Source organism: Peromyscus maniculatus, chromosome 20 (genome assembly GCF_049852395.1).
Source record: "Peromyscus maniculatus bairdii isolate BWxNUB_F1_BW_parent chromosome 20, HU_Pman_BW_mat_3.1, whole genome shotgun sequence".
Lineage (NCBI taxonomy): Eukaryota > Metazoa > Chordata > Mammalia > Rodentia > Cricetidae > Peromyscus > Peromyscus maniculatus.
This window is the reverse complement of record NC_134871.1, coordinates 69,813,296-69,834,858: the sequence shown is the minus strand read 5'-3', so window position 1 is coordinate 69,834,858 and position 21,563 is coordinate 69,813,296. Positions and strand designations below refer to the sequence as shown.

The 21,563-nt window shown below is 46.9% G+C and overlaps 1 protein-coding gene across 3 annotated transcripts in view; it reads right to left on the bottom strand.

The window, feature by feature from the left end:
• Dip2b (disco interacting protein 2 homolog B) overlaps positions 1–21,339 on the bottom strand; it is a 199,100-nt gene extending 177,761 nt beyond the window's left edge. For 2 of the 3 annotated variants that reach the window (XM_076556825.1, XM_076556827.1), the window contains exon 1: positions 21,082–21,318. In XM_076556825.1, the coding sequence (XP_076412940.1) occupies positions 21,082–21,181 (100 nt within the window). In that variant the 5' untranslated portion in view covers positions 21,182–21,318. Of the gene's footprint in view, positions 1–21,081 lie in introns of all 3 variants that reach the window. The other variant, XM_076556826.1, reaches the window with a different exon arrangement.
• Between the last annotated feature and the right edge of the window lie 224 nt (positions 21,340–21,563).

Below are 21,563 nucleotides of genomic sequence, written 5' to 3'. Positions count from 1 at the left end.
TGGAGTTAGCAACTAGCTTACCAGAATTAACCATAAAGGTTTTGGAAGACTCAGAATATTGATGGGTGATATCGGTCTGTATGCTGTGAATGTGTTGCTCTGATTGGATGATAAATAAAATGCTGATTGGCCAGCAGCCAGACAGGAGGTATAGGTGGGGCGAGCAGACAAGGAGAATTCTGGGAACAGGAAGGCTGAGTCAGCCTACACAGAGAAACCCTGTCTCAAAAAAAAAAGAAAAGAGAGAGAGAGAGAGAGAGAGAGAGAGAGAGAGAGAGAGAGAGAGAGAGAGGGAGAGGGAGAGGGAGAGGGAGAGGGAGAGGGAGAGGGAGAGGGAGAAAGAGAAAGAGAGAAAGAGAGAAAGAGAGAAAGAGAGAAAGAGAGAAAGAGAGAAAGAGAGAAAGAGAGAAAGAAAGAAAGAAAGAAAGAAAGAAAGAAAGAAAGAAAGAAAGAAAGAAAGAAAGAAAGAAAGAAAGAAAGAGAGAAACAAAGAAAGAAAGAAAAAGAGTCAGGAGATGACAGCCCGCCGTCCAGGGAGCAGCATGTAATGGCACACAGGTAAAGTCATGGAACACATGGTGACATATCGATTAACAGAAATGGGCTGGGTTTAAGTGTAAGAGCTAGTCAGTGGAAAGCTGAGCTAATGACAGAGCAGTTTTTTTTTTTTTTTTTTTGTTTTTTTTTTTTTTGTTTTTTTTTTTTTGTTTTTTTTTTTTTGTTTTTTTCGAGACAGGGTTTCTCTGTGTAGCTTTGCGCCTTTCCTGGAGCTCACTTGGTAGCCCAGGCTGGCCTCGAACTCACAGAGATCCGCCTGGCTCTGCCTCCCAAGTGCTGGGATTAAAGGCGTGCGCCACCACGCCCGGCGACAGAGCAGTTTTAATTAATATAAGCCTCTGTGTGTTTACTTGGTGATGGGGGATTGTCTTTCTGTACACTGTGAATATGTGTTTCTCTGATTGGTTGATAAATAAAGCTGTTTGGCCTATGGCAAGGCAGCTTAGAAGCAGGTGGGAAATTCAAACAGAAAGCCAGGAAGAAGGTGGGGGGAGACGCCATCAAACCACCCAAGAAGCAACATGTAATGGGACGCAAGTAAAGCCACGGAACATGTGGTGATACATAGATTAATAGTTACGGGCTAATTTAAGATATAAGAGCTAGGGATAGAGATATGGCTCAGAGGTTAAGAGCACCGACTGCTCTTCCAGAGGTCCTGAGTTCAATTCCCAGCACCCACATCGTGGCTCACAACCATCTGTAATGAGATCTGGTGCCCTCTTCTGTGTACATAATAAATAAATAAATCTTTTAAAAAAAAAGATATAAGAGCTAACAAAAAGCTTGAGCCATGGCCATGCAGTTATAATTAATATAAGCCTCTGTGTGTTTACTTGGGTCTGAGAGGCTGCGGACCAGGTGGGACACAGGAAAACTTCAGCTACAAATGGCGCCCAACGGCTCAGAGTTCCCACCTGAAACCTGAGAACACTTAATAAGCAATTCTAAAAAGAGCCAAAAATAGGTTCCTGTTTCATGTCTCATGCAGGCGGCAGGACACCACAACATGTGGTATTGACCTACTCTACGGCAAGTTCACGACATGTGGGCTGGAGCTACAACATGACAGATTCCTGCCAAGTTACACAGAGGTTTCTGCAAGCCACACAACATGGTGTGTGGTGGATATAGCTTTTGCTACATAAGATTTCTGGGCTATATAATGCTGGGTGGAAGCACAGATCCATGGTGCCCAGAGCTGGCTGTAAACATTCTTCCGCCATGTTGAGAAGCTGAAGTAGGTGGAGCCAGCAGCCAAAGCTGTCATTTCAGTCCTAGTAATGCAGCAGTTTAAAGCAACAGATTCACAATAAGTCAGATTCAGACTAAATAAACCTCTAAATAGTTTACAGTGTGTGTAAAAATGTACGTAGGCTTAAAAAAGAGAAGAAATATATGCAGTTATATAAAGAAAGTTTTAAAAAATAAAGCCTTTGAGAGAAAGTAAAAGTAATATAAAATAAGCTGCATAAAGATGGATATTACACAAAGCATCTGGATTGTGTTGTCTTTGGGAATTTTAACTACAGAAAGACATTTGATTGTAAAGGCTGCTCAGTTAAACCAGTATGTATATTTTAAAGGTAACTTGACTTCAAAATTTGGATCTAAGGATATGTTGCTTTGGAAAGGAGACTCTGCTTTTGTTTCTACAGAAAGCCAGAGGCTATAGATTTGTTCCAGATTAAGATACACCAGGTTTGACCAGCCAAGACCCCCTGAAAGTCTCTGATGACACCATGGCCCAGATGATCCAACATCCAGAATGGTTCCAAGGCAACTGGCTCAGACAATGCAGCCTCACAGACTATTTCAGTCAGGACTTGACCATAATTCTTAATTTCCTCAGGATCCCCATAAGAATACAGTGCCCTTTATCAGCAGGAAGTAGCCTAGAAAACTACGTCCACATTCCCAAAAAAATGGATTATAGATGTTTGTCTTTGTATAGGTTGTTGGTTACAAATTGTTATTGGTCAAAGTCAATCTCTTTCTAAAAGAAAAAAGGGGGATATGGTATAGAAATGTAGAATATAGATATGATAGGATGAAAGGGTAAATTAATGAACCTACTTTTTTTTTTTTACTGACGTAAAATTATTTTAAATTCAGGTTTCAAAAGTTAAGTAACAGTGGTATCATTGTCACAATTGGGTAAAATAATGAACCTACTTTTAAAGAGCAACAACATGTTTAAAAATGTTTTACACTGCTATGGATTTTAGTTTCTTGATACAAATTTAGAGTTGATTTTGTTATATATTTTATATAGATATATACATATATTTCTACTCTCGTTTAAGGTATTATGTTTATGTACCTCATTTAAATTGTAAAAGATAATTAAGAAATACAGATTAATAATTAGTTTTCTATGATACTCAAACTTATAGTCATGTTAATTTTTCTAGGCATACACAGATATACTTCAATTAAGAAGGCAATCTTCAAACACTTCAAAGACCTACAGAATATGGCATTTAAAATGTTTTAAAAACTTAGACTTTCCTGGACAATGAGACACATCTGCTCCTGGTAGAACTGATTTACTTCAGAGAGGAGGATGGGCATCAAAGACACTCCATGTGGAGTTTATCTTCTTGGCAAAAATAGCCATTTGGGAAAGAAACTGTTCTTGCATGGACTGCTGATAAAATGTTGTATTGACTAGACATGCAGGACCCACAGGAAGGTGACCACTGAACTTTACAAGGCAAGACGGTCCTTCACGTTCCTGCTTTGCAGAAGAAACTTCCAGACATTCTACAGGACACAGAAAAAAGTGACTAAGAGACTCTAGGTCTGTAGGCTGAAGATGGATGCCCCAACACTGCAGACAAACTTTGGGTGACTGTCCAGGCAGGCAGCTGTCTCTGTCATTCTAGATTTTTGGAAGTTGCTTACAATGCTCTTCCTGTTTACTTAGATAATATTGCATCCTTCTGTGGTCTTTGATGTAGTTGAAGACTAGAGAGTTACAATTATGATTTTCCTTGGTTATGATAAAAGATATATTACATTTGAAACCTTAGACTCACAAATATAGGCTAGATAAAATATTTTCTTTAATTTTACAAAATACAAACAGACTAGATATTGTAACTCTAATTCTTGCTTGATTACTGTTCTATTATATGTAATTTTACTGTTGAAGTTAAAACCTTCCTTTTAAATAGAAAGAAAGGGGAAATGATGGGTGATGTTGCCCTGGATGCTGTGAATGCGTTGCTCTGATTGGTTGAAAAATAAAATGCTGACTGGCCAGCAGCCAGGCAGCAAGTATAGGTGGGGCAAGCAGACAAGGAGAATTCTGGGAAGAGGAAGGCTGAGTCAGGAGACGACAGCCCGCCGTCCAGGAAGCAGCATGTTATGGCACACAGGTAAAGTCACAGAACATATGGTGACATATAGATTAACAGAAATGGGCTGAGTTTAAGTGTAAGAGCTAGTCAGTAGGAAACCTGAGCCATGGCCAAGCAGTTTTAATTAATATAAGCCTCTGCGGGTTTCCTTGGGTCTGAGCAGCTGCAGACTGGTCGAGACACAGGAAAACTTCAACTACAGAATACAGAGACACAGGAAGTAGTAGGGGAGGGAAGAGCTATTGGCCATTCAGTTCTTCATTAAACCAATCGGGTGCCTTAAGCAGGTGAGGCAAAACATAGACACATATTCATGCGTCCAGTGTACAACTTTCTCAAACTGTGAACACACATTATCCATGCTCTTTTATATGAACTATTGTACAATAATACTTTAAACATCTAGTAAAAATCTACTCAATTCCAGAAGAACACCACACTAGCTACAAGTGCTAACAGGCAAACCACTCATACTGACCTTGAAGAACCACACTTTACATGGTGTATGAAGAAGCAGCAAACCAAGACGGGGTCTCAAAACCTTCCCCAAGAGAAACATGAGCTACTTCAGAAATTAGAAGAAAACCTCTTTAAAAACCTAATTAAGCATGCTTAGAGAAGCTGGAAAGAATGCCGATAGAAACCAGGGCAGGACTTGCTGAGGAGAGAGTGACGGTCACCTGCTGTCGAACTCCAAGGGCCTGCCTGGGTTTTGAAGTCTCTCAGGCAGTGATCGATCCTCAGGCCAAAGCAGCTCCAGAAAATCCCCAAAGCAGAAGGCTGTGATGCTCCAGCACTGTCACCTTCCAGGCAGGGCAGCAGATGAGGTGGGTTAGGACCAGGGAACTCAACCCCAGAGCAAGAGGACCAGTGGGAGAGAATACAGTAAAACAAACAAACAAACAAACAAACAAACAAACCTGCTGCTCTGAGGCAGCCATGGTGGCTCATGCCCATAATCCCAGAGGCAGGAGGATCACAACTTACTTCAAGGCCAGCCTAGGCTAGTGAGTCCTGGGCCCTCATCCTAGAACCAGTGAGACCCTGTCTAAAAATGCCTGCACAGTTTTCAACTCCTCCAGTGTGGATCTTTATAATGATTTTTGTTTCTAATGTACATTTGTATTGGAGACTATCAGAGAACAATTTATAAATGAATAGGTTTCCGTTTTGTTTTGTTTTATTTTAGAGAACTCAGAATCAGCCGGGTGGTGGTGGTGCACGCCTTTAATCCAGCACTCAGGAGGCAGAAGCAGGCAAATCTCTGTGAGTTCGAGGCCAGCCTGGTATACAAAGCAAGTTCCAGGAAAGGCACAAAGCTACATAGAGAAACCCTGTTTCAAAAAACCAAAGAGAGAGAGAGAAAGAGAGAGAGAGAGAGAGAGAGAGAGAGAGAGAGAGAGAGAGAGAGAGAGAGAAAGAGAGAGAGAGAGAGATATCAAACCCAGGACTTTGTGCATGTGTAGATACTGAACTATATTCCCTATTAATGGACTAGACATTGTTAAAGTAATTCTTGACTGTATATATTGTATATACTTATTGGATATAGTTTTTCTTGTATTAGTTACAAGCTTTTTTAAATTTTAGACAAAAAGGGGGAAATGTGGTGGTATTGTGTCCCCCCCAATATATTGTGCACCCTAATAAACTTATCTGGGGTCAGAGAACAGAACAGCCACTAGATATAGAGGCCAGAAAATGGTGGCACACACGCCTTTAATCCTAGCATTCCAGAGGCAGAGATCTATCCAGATCTCTGTGAGTTCAAAGCCACACTGGAAACAGCCAGGCGTGATGACACACACCTTTAATCCCAGGAAGTGATGGCAGGAAGCAGAAAGGTATATAAGAGGTGAGGACCAGGAACTAGAGTCTTTTAAGCTTTTAGGCTTTTGAGCAGCAGTTCAGCTGAGATTCATTCTGGATGAGGACTCAGAGGCTTCCAGTCTAAGGAAACAGGATCAGCTAAGAAGATTAGCAAGGTGAGGTAGCTGTGGCTTGTGTTCTGTCTCTCTAATCTTCCAGCATTCACCCCAATATCTGGCTCCTCGGTTTGTTTTATTAATAAGACCTTTTAAGATTCATGTTACAGTTCCCAGGCAAGAGGAGCACTTTAAAAAATAGACATATTAAAGGCTTTCTGATCAGCCAGGCAGTGGTGGTGCACATCTTTAATCCCAGCACTCAGAAGGGCTGAATCAGGCAAACCTGAGTTCAAGGCCAGCCTGGTGTACTCAGTACCAGGACAGCCAAGGATACACAGAAAGACGCCGTCTCAAAAAACCAAAAGACTAAAAGACTTTCTGGGATAAGTCAACTCTATTAAAGGTTACAGTCTGTCCACCACCTGGTGTAAAATAAAATGAAGCAACTACAATACTAAAGAGAGACCCAAGTGTGATAGCACACACCTGTAATCCCACACCTTGAGAGGCTGAAACAAGAGAATCCAGAGTTGATACCAGCCTTGGCTACATAGTGAGACTATATGAAAGACAGATGGGGGTTAGACTCAGCAGTTAAAACACTGGCTCATCTTCCAAAGGACCCAGGTTTGATTCCCAGCACCCACACAAAAGCCCACAGCCATCAATAACTCCAGTTCTAGGGAATCCAATGCCTTCTTCTGGCTCCGATCAGCACCAGCATTGTATGAGGTGCACAAACATGCAAGCAAAACGCTCATACATATAAGCTTAAATTAAATAAAAATAATTTTTAAAGGGGGAGGAAAAGAATTTTTGGAAAGGTATGGCCTTTACCGTTCAGCATGCATGCTCTTCATGTCATACCCATCCCCAGTTTGGGGTTGTTAGCAATAGGTTGCATGAGCCAATCCCACTTGTGGCTCTGGCTAGCCTAGGCTCACTAGGAAGACTGGACTGGCTTAAACTCAGAGATCTGCTTGCTTCTGCCTCCCATATGCTGGGATTGATGTATTGTGTCATTGCCCAGAATAATTTCCAATTTAAAAAATAGTAAGAAAATAACCAAGAAACATCATCAGTTGAATAAGCTCTACAAAGAAAAGTTAGCAGACCTTGAAGTCAGAACTGTTCTCAGTGAGTGGTGTAGGTGTGGGTGAGAGAGATTATACTCCTGCTTCTAGGAACCCAACAGTAGTTCTAGGTTCCAAAAGCAATACTTACTTAATAATGACATTACAAAAGCTGTGGAGTCTAAACATTTAGGCATAATTTGCACATGTAGCAACAGGACTAATTAACACACAAAATAAACACAAACATTGTTCCTTTGATGACTTAAGAACAGAATAGCAGGGCTGGAGAGATGGCTCAGAGGTTAAGAACACTGGCTGCTCTTTCCAGAGGTCCTGAGTTCAATTCCCAGCAAACACATGGTGGCTCACAACCATCTGTAACGAGATTTGGTGCTCTCTTCTGACCTGCAGGAATACATGCAGATAGAACACTGTATACATAATAAATAAATAAATCTTTAAAAAAAGAAAGAAAGAACAAAATAGCACAGGTGAGATGTAATGAGGTCCAGGACTAGGATGTGACAAAGTGGCACAGCATTTGCTGAGCATGTGCAAGGCCCTGGATGTTCATGAACATGTGCATGTTCAACCTCAGCTTTTGTTAAAGCCAGGAGTGGTGGATCATACAATACCCCAGCAGCGGGGAGGATACTGAGGCCCCTCAAAAAGACAAAGGAAAAAACAGAGGGGTGGAAGCTGGAGAGATGCTCATGGTTAACAGCACTTGCTGCTCTTACAGAAGACCCATATCAGGTAGCTCACAACGGCCTGTAACTCCAGTTCCAGAGGATCCAACATTCTCTGGCCTCAGTAGATGTATTTGTGGTACATATATACACACAAACACATAAATAAGAATAAACAAATCCTTTAAAAAAAAAAAAAGCTACCAGGGGTAAAAACAATAATAGAACTGCAAAACCTCAGGGGAAAACAAAAAGATTACACGTAGGGTTAATTCTCATTGTTCCTAACGGAATCAAAGGATACCTCCTGAAGTTGTTACAACATGTGTATGTATGTGAGTGTGTGTATGTATACTATGCAGCCCTGGCTAGCATAAACTCACTATGTAGACCAGGCTGCCTCTGCCTCCCCAGTTCTGGGATTAAAGGTATGAACCAGCACACCTAGCTCCTACAATGTATTTTTTTAATTTAGTCAATTAACTATCAGAACCACAAAAGGGAGTTTAGAAAATGGTGACATTTTGGGACTTGTGAATGGAGCATGGAGGTTGACAGGCTATTTTCCTCTTCACACTTCTGAGTTTCTCCAAATGTTCCTATGGCTTTTTATGAAAAGAAGAAAAAAAAGATGAAGTGTTCTTACAAGCATTTTCTTGCCTCATCTGCACCTCAGTGGCCCTAAAATAGGACGACTGCTGTCTTTACTCCGAACACATATGCACAGGCATGTGTAGTGACAGGCGTGTGTAGTGACAGGCACGCTAGCCTGTGAAGTGGAGCTCAACAGCACTGTGGTCCTGAGCACAGGCCTTAGGCGTTTCCCACTGACAGCCTGGCTGTGCCCAGACCATCAAAACCCACCACACCGACCTGAGTGACATCCTGATGCCATGGGCCCTCCAGATCCATGCTGACCGCACTGATGGGCAGGCCGGCCACGGCACCGAAACAGCTCTAGCTGGGCACCCTCCTCAACCGCTCGGCCCTCCTGCCTCCCTCCACACTGCTCACTCCCACACCAACTTCATCCCCACGTGCTCTCAACTAGGGTGAGCAGCCTCCTCCAGCCAAGCCGCCGCCCTTTACCCAGGGATCCACCCGGTCGATATCCCAGTCTCCAGAGCCGACTCCAGCATTTCTTTGCCTGGTCTCCCCGCCCCCACTACACCCCAGTATCCTCCAGGACTGGTCCCACAGCCTGTGAATCTGCCTTTGTTCTCCATTCGGACAGAAGCCTACACCCATTGTTTCCATCCTGACCATCATTCCCACCCAGCCTCTTACTCGGCCACAGGACTAACAAATGCACCCCGCTCCCCATCTCACTCTCCCAGTTTCTCTACAGCTTCGGATCTGAGCATTTCTCTCCACCACAGCACCACACCACCATGGGAGTGCCACTTCTGTGCCCACCCCGGCACCTCAGGAGTCATCTTTCCCCTCCAGCCATCCCCAAGCAGGAGAAGACAAGCCTTGCAGCCTGCAGGGCACCTGCTACGTCCTGCACTTCCCAGAACCTCATCTGTCGACAAGAGTCTCCCCACGCGCTCCACTTTCTCTCCTGAATGATCACCCTCCTCCCTTCAAGTGATCTCAGCCACTGTCCATGAACATGCTCACACCTCCGCTATGGAAATAAAACCTTCACCCTACCCACTAGCTACTGGGTGTCTGTCCAGCCACAGCACACGGGGCAAGGCTGCCTCTATTTCCTCCTCAATGTTGCTGCCTCACACACCAACCATCGATTCCCTCCCAAGTGTAAAAGCAGGGAGTGTGGCTCAGTGGTGGGGCACCTGCACAGCATGCACAACACCATGGAGTCGATCCCTAGTGCCAAGGGAAAACACTGTTCAACTTTACAAAGAGAAAACTCAACAGACGCACTCTGAGTAAAGTAGGTGCCTGTTCGTTCACACTCTGGATTTCCTTCCAAGTCACTGTCCTAGTGGACTGAAGCAAGGCCTCCTTTCTGGGCATTTTCAGACACAGCCAAGCATAAGCTCTCTTAGCAGCACAAAAGGAAGAGCTGGAACAAAACAGGTTCTCAGCCAAAAGGACAGCTCAGCAGGCTGCACAAGCCTGACAACCAAGTTCAGTCCCTGGACCCCACGTTCACAACACCAGAGCCGGGGTGCTCTCACCTGGACACCCGGGTACTCCTCCAGGGAGAGCGACGGCGGGGAAACCCCACTGAGCCACGTCTCTCCAGTCCAGATGCAAAGGTACTAAATGATGCTTTTACATAGAAACACATTACAAACCTCAGGAAAACAAGGATTTGGCTGTAACTTAGTTTTCTGTGAAAGTGGGAAATGGGTCCCCAGCTTTTGATGCCAAAGTGACCACATGACTTGTTGCCCAAGTTCTCCTCAAAGCGCTGACGAAGTCTTTTCTTCTTCTGCAAAGTGAGTGCCCAGCTGTGGTACTGCTTCACTAACAGCTAAACGCTTGACTTGTAGGTGGTGGAGACAGTTTCCTCCACCGCTAGGTACCGATACAAATCATGGCCGTGCCAAGTTCCAACTGGGACATCCTAGTCGCTTCTGTCTGAAGGAAATGTCCTTCCATCTCTGAAAAGCAGCAGGCACTTTTCACAGCCCACAGCTGCCTTCCCTCACAGAATTCAACAGTGCGTAGACTCTGTAGTTTGCTTTCAGTAAATCACCCGAAGAGCCTGTCCTTTCTGATGGACGCTCTCCTTCACAGGGACCATGTCCTGACAAAGGGGAAGAGCCTCAGCCCGGCCCCGCTGTCCTGCCTTGTAGAGCTCACCTCTCAGAAACCTGTCTCCAGTACCAGTCGAGTCAATGAGAGAAAAGAAAAACACGCAGCTTGGTTGGGTTCTTTTATTTCAGCCCAAGTCTAAAGGACTGTAACCTCCTTCCTACTCTGTTCCCTTCCAGAAAGACCCTGAGAAATAAGAAAACTTCAACTTGACTAAAACAGAGCATTGTAACCAAATAGGTGTGTAACAGTCGCTAATTCTAGATAAAGCCTGACAGACAAATCCAGCCGGGTCTCTCATGACTCCCTGTGACAACACACATCCTCTTTCTCACCCTTACCTGTACTTCTACATTATTGGAGAAACAGGTTGGCTACCGTTGGGGAAGTCGTTTCCTGTTGAATGAATCAGAAACAGATCACAGGAAAGAGTCTGATGAGGACCAGCTCACTCAGAGCTCAGGTTTCTGTTGGTTTTCTCAAGGAGGGACAGTGAGGAGCTGGACTCCCTTCCTTTCCCCAACTTCCTAAGAAGCCAAGGGCCGTCTGCTGCTCGTGGGCAGAATGAACCAGCGTGCACACAGCTGTGCTGGGCCCCTCGGTAGCTCACAGCCACACCTGACCTGCAGGTCTGAGACTCGGCCTCATGTCTCACCTTCTGTTAGTCATCCTGTCTCCATGGCCTTGCCTCAGCTGCCTTCTGTCCAGGATGTGTCTTTGTGTGTGCCTCCTGAGTGCAGCCATTTAAGAAGGAGGGGTGGTTTCTGGGTTTAGTTGGTTGGTTTGTTGCTGTTTGGGGGTTTTGTCTTCTTTTTTTTTTTTTAATGTCTTCACAAAGTTTTTCCCAAAAACACATACACTCACTTTTTATTCTTTATTTCTGACTGACAAAGTACTCACAAGGCCATCAAGAGAGGCCTCTGGACTTCCTTCTCTGCCACTCACAACTATCTGCCTTCCTTGTCCTTTCCTCATTCCCTGATGAGGTCACTCCAGCCTGCATGATCACTCCAGCAGTGCCTGGGAATCGCCACTTCACGACTCAACAGGACTGTGGTCCTCCTCCTCCTCCAGGTCTCCAAGCCCCTCTCCCCCAGCTCCAGAACACTCCGTTCTCTCCTGTTTGGCCACCAGAAGTGTGCCAGTGCCCACACACCAGCAGCGCTTTCCGTCCTCGTGGTGGTCGGGACAAGGGTCCTTCTCTCTAGTGGGACAGACGAGGAACAGACAGACACACGGACAGACAGCAACTACTGTAGCTCCTCTCAGCAGGCTGCGACCCTGCCGCCTCCACTTCCGCTTCTCTCTGCTCTGCTCGCTTCCCCAGGAGGGACCCAACGTGATGCAGCCTCCCACACACAACACCTGTCCCCAGGGCCACTAGAACTGCCTGTCACTCCAGCAGGAAGGCTGCACTGAGTTTGAGCCAGCTTACACTACAAAGGGAGCACCAGGCCAGCCAGGGCTGGAGACCCTGTCTCTCAAAAAAGAAGCACAACAAACAACTAGAAGCTCAGGCAGAGCCACCACTGACGTCTCCTCCGCCTGTAAGTTGGGTGGCATTTTCTGAGTCCCTTCAGTCAGGCTCCCCAGCAGCCGACTTGGAGGAAACCCATGCCACTGCTCTGCCTTCTCTCACAGGCACTTCTTTCCCAGGTTCCTTTTGTGCAGGTCCACTGTGGTACTTCCCAGAGCTCTGTCTTCCTCCTCCTTTTCTGCAGGTCCACTGTGGTACTTCCCAGAGCTCTGTCTTCCTCCTCCTCCGCAAGCTCTCCTAGGACAACTTCCGTCACACCCTCACAAGAATGCAGGAGCTGGCTACCTGGAGCTCTGGCGACCTGGAGCTCTGGCGACCTGGAGCTCCGGCTTCTTGACTTGTAAATGATGAACAATCGTTTTCTATTCTGTACCTATCATCCGGCCTACAGAACTCTGTGACAGCATGGGGAACAATCTTAGAGGATGCGTTAGTTACTGTCTCGTTGCGATGACAAAATACCAATAGAGTGACTCGAGAGACAGATTTATTTGGCTCACAGTTAAGGGGCACAGTCCTTCATGGCACGGAAGGCCTGTGGCAGCAAACTGACAGCACAGGAAGAGATGTGTGAACTTGGGTCTGCTTGTTTTCTTTCTTCCCTCCATTTTGATCCAGTCCAGGACCCCAGCCTGTAAGATCTGCTACCTACACTGGGAGCGATCTTCCTACTTCCCCTCAGCTAATCCTCTCTGGAAGAGCCTTTGAAGATACAACCAAAGGTCCATTTCATTAATGCACTGATGTTTCTTGGTCCAGTCATTTGTGGTAGTTTGAATGTAACTGGCCCCCATAAGCTCACAGGGAGTGGCACTATCAGGAGGTGTGGCTTTGTTGAAGTAGATGTGACTTTGTTGAAGGAAGTATGTCACTGTGGGGGCGGGCTTTGAAGTCTCTTTTGCTTAAGATTCCTTCAGTGTGACACTCAGTCAACTTCCTGTTGCCTGCAAGCTGTAGGACTCTCAGCTCCTTCTCCAGCACCACGTCTGCCTGCAGGCCACCATGTCCCCGACATGATGATAATGGACTAAACCTCTGAAAGTGTAAGCTAGCCACCTCAATTAAATGTTTTCCTTTTTAAGAGTTGCTATGTGGTCATGGTGCCTCTTCACGGCAATAGAAACCCTAACTAAGACACAAGTTGACAATGGAAATCGACCATCCCAGACAGAAAGTCAGCATTCTGAAATAATGGCCATCGTTGGAGAGAGGAAGGAGATACAGAAGAGGAGTCAGGACAGGGGAAGCTTTGGATCTACTAAATAAGTGGTGTCTGGGAGACCACCAGGTGTGCTCACAGCAGAGGACGTCAGTGCTGGAGAGCAATGGCCGGGAGTCAACTGAGGGCCACCGAGAGCTGACGCCCTGGGCATGTGTGAGATTGTCTGTAAGTGTCTATAAGTAAGAGGACAAAGAATGACAAGTTACCGAAGACACCTGCATCAGAAGAAAGATGGAGTCAGAAGCCAGGACAGAGCATGAGAACAGCCTGGGAACCAGAAGGATCCATGCTATCAAGTTAAGAAAAGAGAAAACGTCATTGAGATCATGATCCACACAGCCAGGGATGGTATTCACAGTTGTAATCCCAGCGTTCAGGAGGCCAAGGCAAAAAGATTACCACAGGCTCAAAGACACCCTGGGCTAGAGACCTGTCTCAAAAAGACTAAAAAATCAAAAACAACAAGCAAAGGTCTGTGTCCAGCGCTACAGAGAAATCCAGAGGCACTCAGTCTGAAATGAGACTAACCAGTAGCCATGGTAACAGCTGTTTCAGTGGCTTGAGGAGGCCGGCACAGTGGACCGAGCAGTGAGCAAAGGCAAACAGAAAAAGACCCAGCTGGTGTCCCCTCTGCTCTAGACACAGAGAATGCGGACATGACAGCAAGCAGCCACTCATGCAGAAATCTGGGGAGGGTCTGGTGTGTTCTCCCGTCTTCCAGAAAACACTGAACAACTGTAAATGCTGAGGAGTCAAGAAGTTACATGAGAAGCTGAGCCAAAAAGGTCAGAACTGAAGAGACAGAAGGGTCCCAGATCCCACAGAGGAGGACTGATGGGCGGGTGACATTGAGAACGCAGCAGAGGTGTGCACTTCAGAACAGGAAGGGAGGAAGTAGTTCTTCTGGACAATGAGGGAAAGGGGAGTAAGGGTGGGAACTGGAGAGACAGCTCAGGAGTTAAGAGCACTGTGTGCTCTTGCAGAGGACCTGAGTTCAGTTCCCAGCACCCACATGGTAACTCCAGTTCCAGGAGATCCAAAGGCCTCTTCTGGCCTCCATGGTACAGAACAATAAAATGAGCTACTGCTGTGTTCAGAAGCATTAGCACTGACCCCAAGGTAAGCAACATGCAAGCTTATCTGTTTCCTCAGGAAACTTACAATGCAAAGACAAAGAATGCCAGACCCTTGGACTCAGCAAAGGCTTCAAATGTAAGCTCTAGCCTCAAAAAAGACCACAGGTCATCCGAGAGGACAGGCCAGCCAGGCCTGGACTACGGGGCTCAACAAGACTGGCTGCAGGTCAACTCAAAGGAGAAGATCCCAGAAAATAACTGGAGGAGGATGCAAAAGAAGGTGCTCCCTGGGCCCGAATGGGGGTGGGAGGGGTGGGGGAGCTTCGGCTCAGCCTGCCGAGGGCTGAAGCGCTCACACCGGCCTTCCATGGCTACAGAAGCCTGAGACTCAGAGACCACACTCAAGCCATGGGCCTGATCCTTCAGGCTCAGGCAGGCATCTCGTGCATACAGCAGACGTCTACAGGAAACACACCAACAGCTCTTCTGTTCCAGGCGGCCGGCCGTGGAACCAGCGTGTGTGGGACCAGGGATCCAGGCTGTCAGCAGAACAACTGTTGGTAGAGTGAAACTGCTGAAAACACATCTCCTCACTTCACAGGGGACCGCTTCTGTCCAGTAGGACAAGGTGTCAGAAACAGCCCCGTCACTGAGCATCTGTTCACTAGGGGGCAAATAAAGGTGAACACGTGTTAAATGCCCTACGTGCCATATTATACCCAGCTCATATTAAATTTCCTTACAACTCCAATGAGGGATTCAGTCTTTCGATAGAAGAAACCCAAATAGGGGAGTCAGGCAGTTTGTCCAAGGTCACATGGCTAGCTAAGGGATGGAGCCAGGACTTGGACCAAGATACCTAGCAGACACCAACACATACTTCTCAAATGATTATACAATCCCATCTCATGCCAAGATCAAGTCATCAAGAAAGAGACTTGATTTTTTTTTTCCATTCAAATCAAACTGAACCAAGCAAAAATTCATTGCAATCCTAAAGCCACACCAAGAAAGCAGCAAGGCAGAGGGCGGAAGAGTCTGCTCAGAGATTAAGGGCACGTGCACTCTTGTGAAAACACCAGTGTGGTTCCCAGGACCCACATCACTCACTAACAACCCCTGTAACCACAGCCACAGGGGATCCAATGGCCTCTTCTGGCCTCCAAGGACACCTGCACTCACTTCATGTGTGAACACACAGACACTCACAATCACACAACAATAAGCTAGGCGTGGTGGCGCATGCCTTTAATCTCAGCACTCAGGAGGCAGAGGCAGGTGGATCTGTATGAGTTCAAGGACACCTTGGTCTGCATAGCAAATTCCAGCCCTGTCTCAAAAATAATAATAATAATAAATGAATAAAATTAAATTAAAAGACAAAAAATAATTATAAAAATTAAAAATAAGGGGCTAGAGAGTTGAGTCAGCAGTTAAGAGTACTACCTGATCTTAAAGAGGACCTAGGTTCAATTCCCAGCACCCACATGGCAGCTCACAATGGTCAGTAATTTAAGGGGCTCCATGCCTCTTCCTGTCTCCAAGGGCACTGCACACACATGGTGCACATACATACATGCAGGCAGAACACTCATGCACATAATACACACACACACACACACACACACACAAACACACACACACACACATGTATATATAAAAGAAGAAAAAAAGGAAGACAGAAAGGGAAAAACAAAACAAGCCGCATGTGGTGGTGCATGCTTGTAATCCCAGCACTTGGAAAGATGAAGCAAGAGGATGGTGAATTCCAGGCCAGCCTGAGCTACACAGTAAGACCCTGCTTGGGTTATTTAAAAGAAAACAGGAGTTGGAGAGACGGCTCAGCGGTTGAGAGCACTGGCTGCTCTTCCAGAGGAGCCGGGTTCAGTTCCCAGACCCACATGGCAGGCAGCTCAACTGTCTGTCCTTCACACCTTCTGTGGGAACCAGCCACCCAGTGTGCTGCAATCACATACTGCAGACAAAACAGCCACACATATTTTTAAGGAGGAAGAAGAGGAGCCAGACATAGTGGCACAGCATTTAGTCCCAGCACTTGGGAGGAAGAGGCAGTCAGATCCCTGTGAGTTCAAGGCCAGCCTGGTCTACATAGTTGAGATACTGTCTCAAAAAAAAAAAAAAAAAAAAAAAACACAACGCCAACACCAACTTAAAAAGAAAGAAAATATAAATGGCTTCTGTAATTTATATTAAATGGAAAGCAGTTTAATGAGAAAGCATATAACTGAAAAGATAGAAACTGGCAGTAAAGAATTATAACTACAGGCAGGAAGGGGCCTTATTCCACATTCCGGCATGAGCGCAATGGAGAACTGCAGTATTGATGGCACAAACTTGGGGAAAGTCTTTTAAATTATTTAATAAACAATTCAGGTGCCGTGGCGCGCACCTTTAATCCCAGCACTCGGGAGGCAGAGGCAGGAGGATCTCTGTGAGTTGGAGGCCAGCCTGGGCTACAGAGTGAGTTCCAGGACAACAAGGACTACATAGAGAGATGCTATCTCAAAAAGAAATCAATCTATGGGGGCCAGGTGTGGTGGCTTCTGAGCCAGCCTAGACTCTCTTTCCAAAGAGAGAAAAAAAAAAAACCCAAATAAGTAAAAACTACAGAGCTGAGTGTCAGTGATACAGTACAATGGTAGAGCATTTACCGACCACGTGGAAGGCCCTGACTCAATCCCCAACAGTCCTATAAAAAAATAATGCGGGCGGTGGGGGTGCACGCCTTTAATCCCAGCACTCAGGAGGCAAAGGCAGGCGGATCTCTGTGAGTTGGAGGCCAGCCTGGGCTACAGAATGAGTTCCAGGAAAGGTACAAAGCTACAGAGAGAAACCCTGTCTCAAAAAACAAAACAATAATAATAATAATACATTTTAAAAACATGAAACTGGGGCTGACCCAGAGGCTCCTCACAACAGCACCAGCCAACAAGCCTAACAACCTTAGTTCACCATCCAGGATCTGTAGGTGGGAAAGAGAAAACTGATCCCACAGTTCTCCTGACTTCCATTCATGCACCATGACACATATGCGCGCGCGCGCACGCACGCACGCACGCACGCACGCACGCGCACACAAGCTAATGTGCATACACAGAATGTAATTAATAATGTAATTTAATAAAAGTCTATAGGACTGAGTGAGAGTAGAATGCTTGCTTAGCATGCAGCAATATAAATAAAAACAACAATCTATATTCTAGATTGAAAATTCTCAGCACCAGGTATTTCAGCTGCCTAGCTGTGGCTCCCAGGTATGTGCGTAGCCTGCAACTCCATGAGTAAATGACATCTGGAGGGAGTGACCAGGGTCCCCACTACAGGTAAACAGAAAGGCTTTACAAATTTTCTGCTGGCAAAAGTCGACCTGCCCATTAAAATTCAGTCTGCCCATCATCTCCCTTCCTTTTCTGCTCTCCTACAACTCCTAAGAAGGTGCCCTCTACATCTCCGCCTTCAAGGTGGACTCAGAGATAGGGACTGGAACATGTAGAGACAGAGAGGATGTGCTGCCGCTCCTGCCCAGAGAAGTGTTCAAACAAGAAAAGGGAGGCTCCCTTCCGGTAAGTGTTATTTTATCTTAAATACCTTTCCAGTCGCCGCTGTCTCTGGGCTGTTCTCAGACACGGAAAGACTTGCTCACCCTGCAGCCTGCAGCACCAGGGCTGGTCTAACACCCTCCTTCCCTCACGACTTGCTGTGCCCTGGCCAAATCACAGCCTTCGCTACCAACCCCACAAACAACCTTGTGTTTACAGCTCTCTGCCGCTTCTCACAACGGAAAAGCTTCCTTTCTTAGAAGGCAGCCCCTGCACACTGCATCATGGTCTCGCGTGACGTTTTGTTGACATTTTTAAGAGATGTCCTCTAGCAGGCTTGAAAGTTGGCACGGCATCCTGCTCACCTCTGTATCCTCTGCACAGAGAGGCACAAAATACAGCAGCTGAGCAGCATGCAGACACCATGAATCTGAGAACCAACAAGGCTATTCAGAACTGTGGCATAAACACTGAATGCAGTGTTTCCTTAGAGGGGGAAAAAAACTATTGTGCAATCACAGCTCAGATATTTAAATCGTTCAGATCCTATAATTACATCACAGCTTGAGATAATGGCACCCGCTAGCTGGGCAGCTTTAAACAAAACACTTAACCTTTCTGAGTCCAAATTCCCCCTTCTGTTAAACCAAGTGGGGAAGGGGATTAAATATACCTGCTTTACCTGGTCAAGGTTAGTGGTGCTCAAAGGACGGTGTGCAAGAGAAGCATTACACAACAGAGGATGGACAGATTCGAGCAAACAATTCTACTCGAGCCCCATCAGAGCTCGGGGGTGAAGTCCAGCAGGGTTCACTGTCGACAGACGACTCAGGTCGAGACTGAGCAAACACTGAAACAGGGACCGTGTTAAAAATCCTAGCGACTCATCTATCAAATTCATGTGTAAATTCAGTCTCTGAATGGTCCTCCGGACAGTTTCGGGCTGTTAGTGCAGAAGCGGTCCACGGGGAGCAGCCTGGAGCAGCTGACCCATCATCACCCAGGCTCTCTGCACCGAGCTCTGCGGCAGACAGCCCAAAGGATTCACCAGGCTGCATCTCAGCAGACCGGCTCGTCTATGACCAAAGCCTGCAGCAGGACACACACACAAAGAACATCCTCGACCGTACTTCGCTCAGATGCTCCCTATCTATAGGACCAACTACAGCCTGAACCTAAGGAAAACGGCATGGAAAGACAGACCGCACCAATGTCAACAAGTCGTGACAAACAGACAGAAGCCTTAAAAAAAAAAAAAAAAAAAAAAAAGCCAAGTCTTTTTGTCAGAACAGTAATTATAGAGAAAATGTTTTTTAAAAAGGAAAGGTTAGTTCAAAATATGCCCCAGATGTCACAGACACCACCACAGATTTGGGGACCCATGCTGATGTCACAAACACCACCCACAGATTTAGGGACCCCTCACTTATTTTAACTTCACTTCAACTCCAAATAGCACCAACCATCTGTGTACTTGAAGCAAGACAGACAGATGGCCAATACGCTGACATTGCAGACTCAAGGTTTCTCAACTGTTATTTCCTCCTAGAGCGCAAAGAAGCAAAATGCAGCCTCATGCAGTACAAATCCTTAAGAAATAAATTTAAACTAAGTCATGTGCCAATCAAAACATCCTGCATGGATTCCCCTGACCTTAAAATGTTTAAAGCCTGACATTCCCAGTTTCTAGGACTTTCACACCTTTCTCAGAGAGTGGGGTGAGCTCATCAGTAGTGGATCCTAGAAATAGTTCCTCAGAATAGTTCTTTCTAAAGATGTCTAGAAAACACCCAGAGCTGTAAACAATAATCATTCGGAGCAGATCCACACCAAGAGGAGGACCCAGGACTTCCCTTCCCTGGTAAAAGCAATCAGACCCATTTTTAATCTCCCTCTCATGCCAACATCCAGCCAAACCTCTCTTTCTGGCTAATGAAAGCGACAGCTGATTTGTTATTTAAAAAAATAATAATAACTGTTTTAAAAGATCTGAATGGAATTCATCAGACTTAATAACAACACTTCCACAAAAGGATGACGAGGAAGAAGAAAACCGTAAGGGAAACTTACCATTTAACAAACTACTTCAACTGATTTTTTTACTTGGTGAATATTTTGACCCAAAGTATCACTGGGCAAACGCCCAAAGGATTCCTATCTTCCTAAACACTTCCCAAATGATTAATTGAAAAATAATATGCTGGTAATTACGCACAGGTGAAAACAGCACCACCCTATACATTGGGAAAGCCTTAAAGTGTTATTAAAATTAATTATTTCCTTCAATTGCTTAAGATTTGTAACACTCAAATTCACTCCTGGTTTTTCCACTGTAAGTGATTTTTAAAGGGAAAAACCCCGCAATGCCATGATAAGTTAACAAAAGTCAGAACTGAAACTCTCTTGGGAACTTGGTCACATTCTCTCTTTTTTTTTCCAATCTACACTTTTTAATGTACTTGAAAAATACTAGTGAAGGCCTTTGGGAAGGAATTCTACAATATGCAACTCTGGAGACATCAGCAAAGTACTGACACCCAGAGCGGAGAAAATGCTGCTTTTGTTCGGAGGCCGCCTGCGATAAAAACAGGAACTTTACAGAGAGCTGATCGCAACAGCACATTCGCCTGATCACATGCCCACAGCCGGCATTGAGCGCCTCATTGTTGTCCAGGGGACTTTTCTAGTAACAGTGCCCAGATTTAGTCCGTGTCTGAAATTCTCTCAATAAACCCAACCCTCCCGGTACTAATCCATTGTCAAAAGAAAGAGGGTGCTGGCCAGGATTTGCACGGAACCGGTAGCCACCTCTTCAAAGACTCCAAAAGGTGGCCAGATGCGGAAACCCAGCCTGAACACAGGTGCCAAGAAAAAGCCCCGCGGCCCCCCATGACGGAGATGGTCCAAAAGCGGCAGCATCGGGGGTGTCTCTCTGGGTTAGCGCCACTGCCTCCAACCTCCCTCGGACCCTCAATGGCTCCCCCCGCTCCTTTCTCACGCCTGTCACTGGGGAGGCACCTCGCATTGTTAGAGGAGCAGGAAGAAATGCAGCGGCGGCGTTCCCCTGGGTCTCCTTCCGAAGGCAGGGGAGAGGGTGCAGGCTCGCGGCCCTTCGGGAGGAAGGCGGGGAGGGCAGCGGCGGGGCAAGGTGTCAGCCTGAGGGCGCAGCTTTGTCTCCAGCTGACCCGTCCCCAAGTCCTGCGGGGGCCCCCCAGGGACAACAATGAAAGCGCAGCCACGCTGGGCGGCCGGGGAGCGGCGAGCCCCGCCGGCCCAGCCTCCCCGCAGGCCGCCGCCCGCCCGCCCGCTCGCCCGCCCGGCCGGCCCGCCGCGCGCCTACCCTCCGACAGCTCCAGCTCCAGCTCCGCCAGCTGAGCCCGCACCTCGGGGGGCAGCGCGGCCACCGCGGCCGGCGATGGCTCCAGGCCTCGCTCCGCCATCGCGGCTCCGCCAGCCACGCTCCGGAAGACGAGAGGGGGCCGAAGGAGGGACGGACTGACGCGGGCCCACACCCCGGCTACAGGATCCGGCTCCAGCCGCCGAGAGCCGCCGGCGCTGCCGCTGCCGCCGCCGCCGCCGCCATGAGCTGGGGTCACGTGAGCGCGCGCGGCCCCGCCCCCCCACCCCCCCGGCCCGGAGGACGCCCCGCCCCGGAGGAGCAGGACGGGCGTGGCTAGGGCGCCCTCTGCCGCCGAGCTCCGGGAGCGCAGGCTGGAGTCGCCTCCTCGGCTCTCCCGGGGCAACAACGCACCGGAGATGCGGCACCTGCCGGGACACACAGACTCTCAAGCAAGGAGTCCATTCATCCGGTAGAGCATGCCT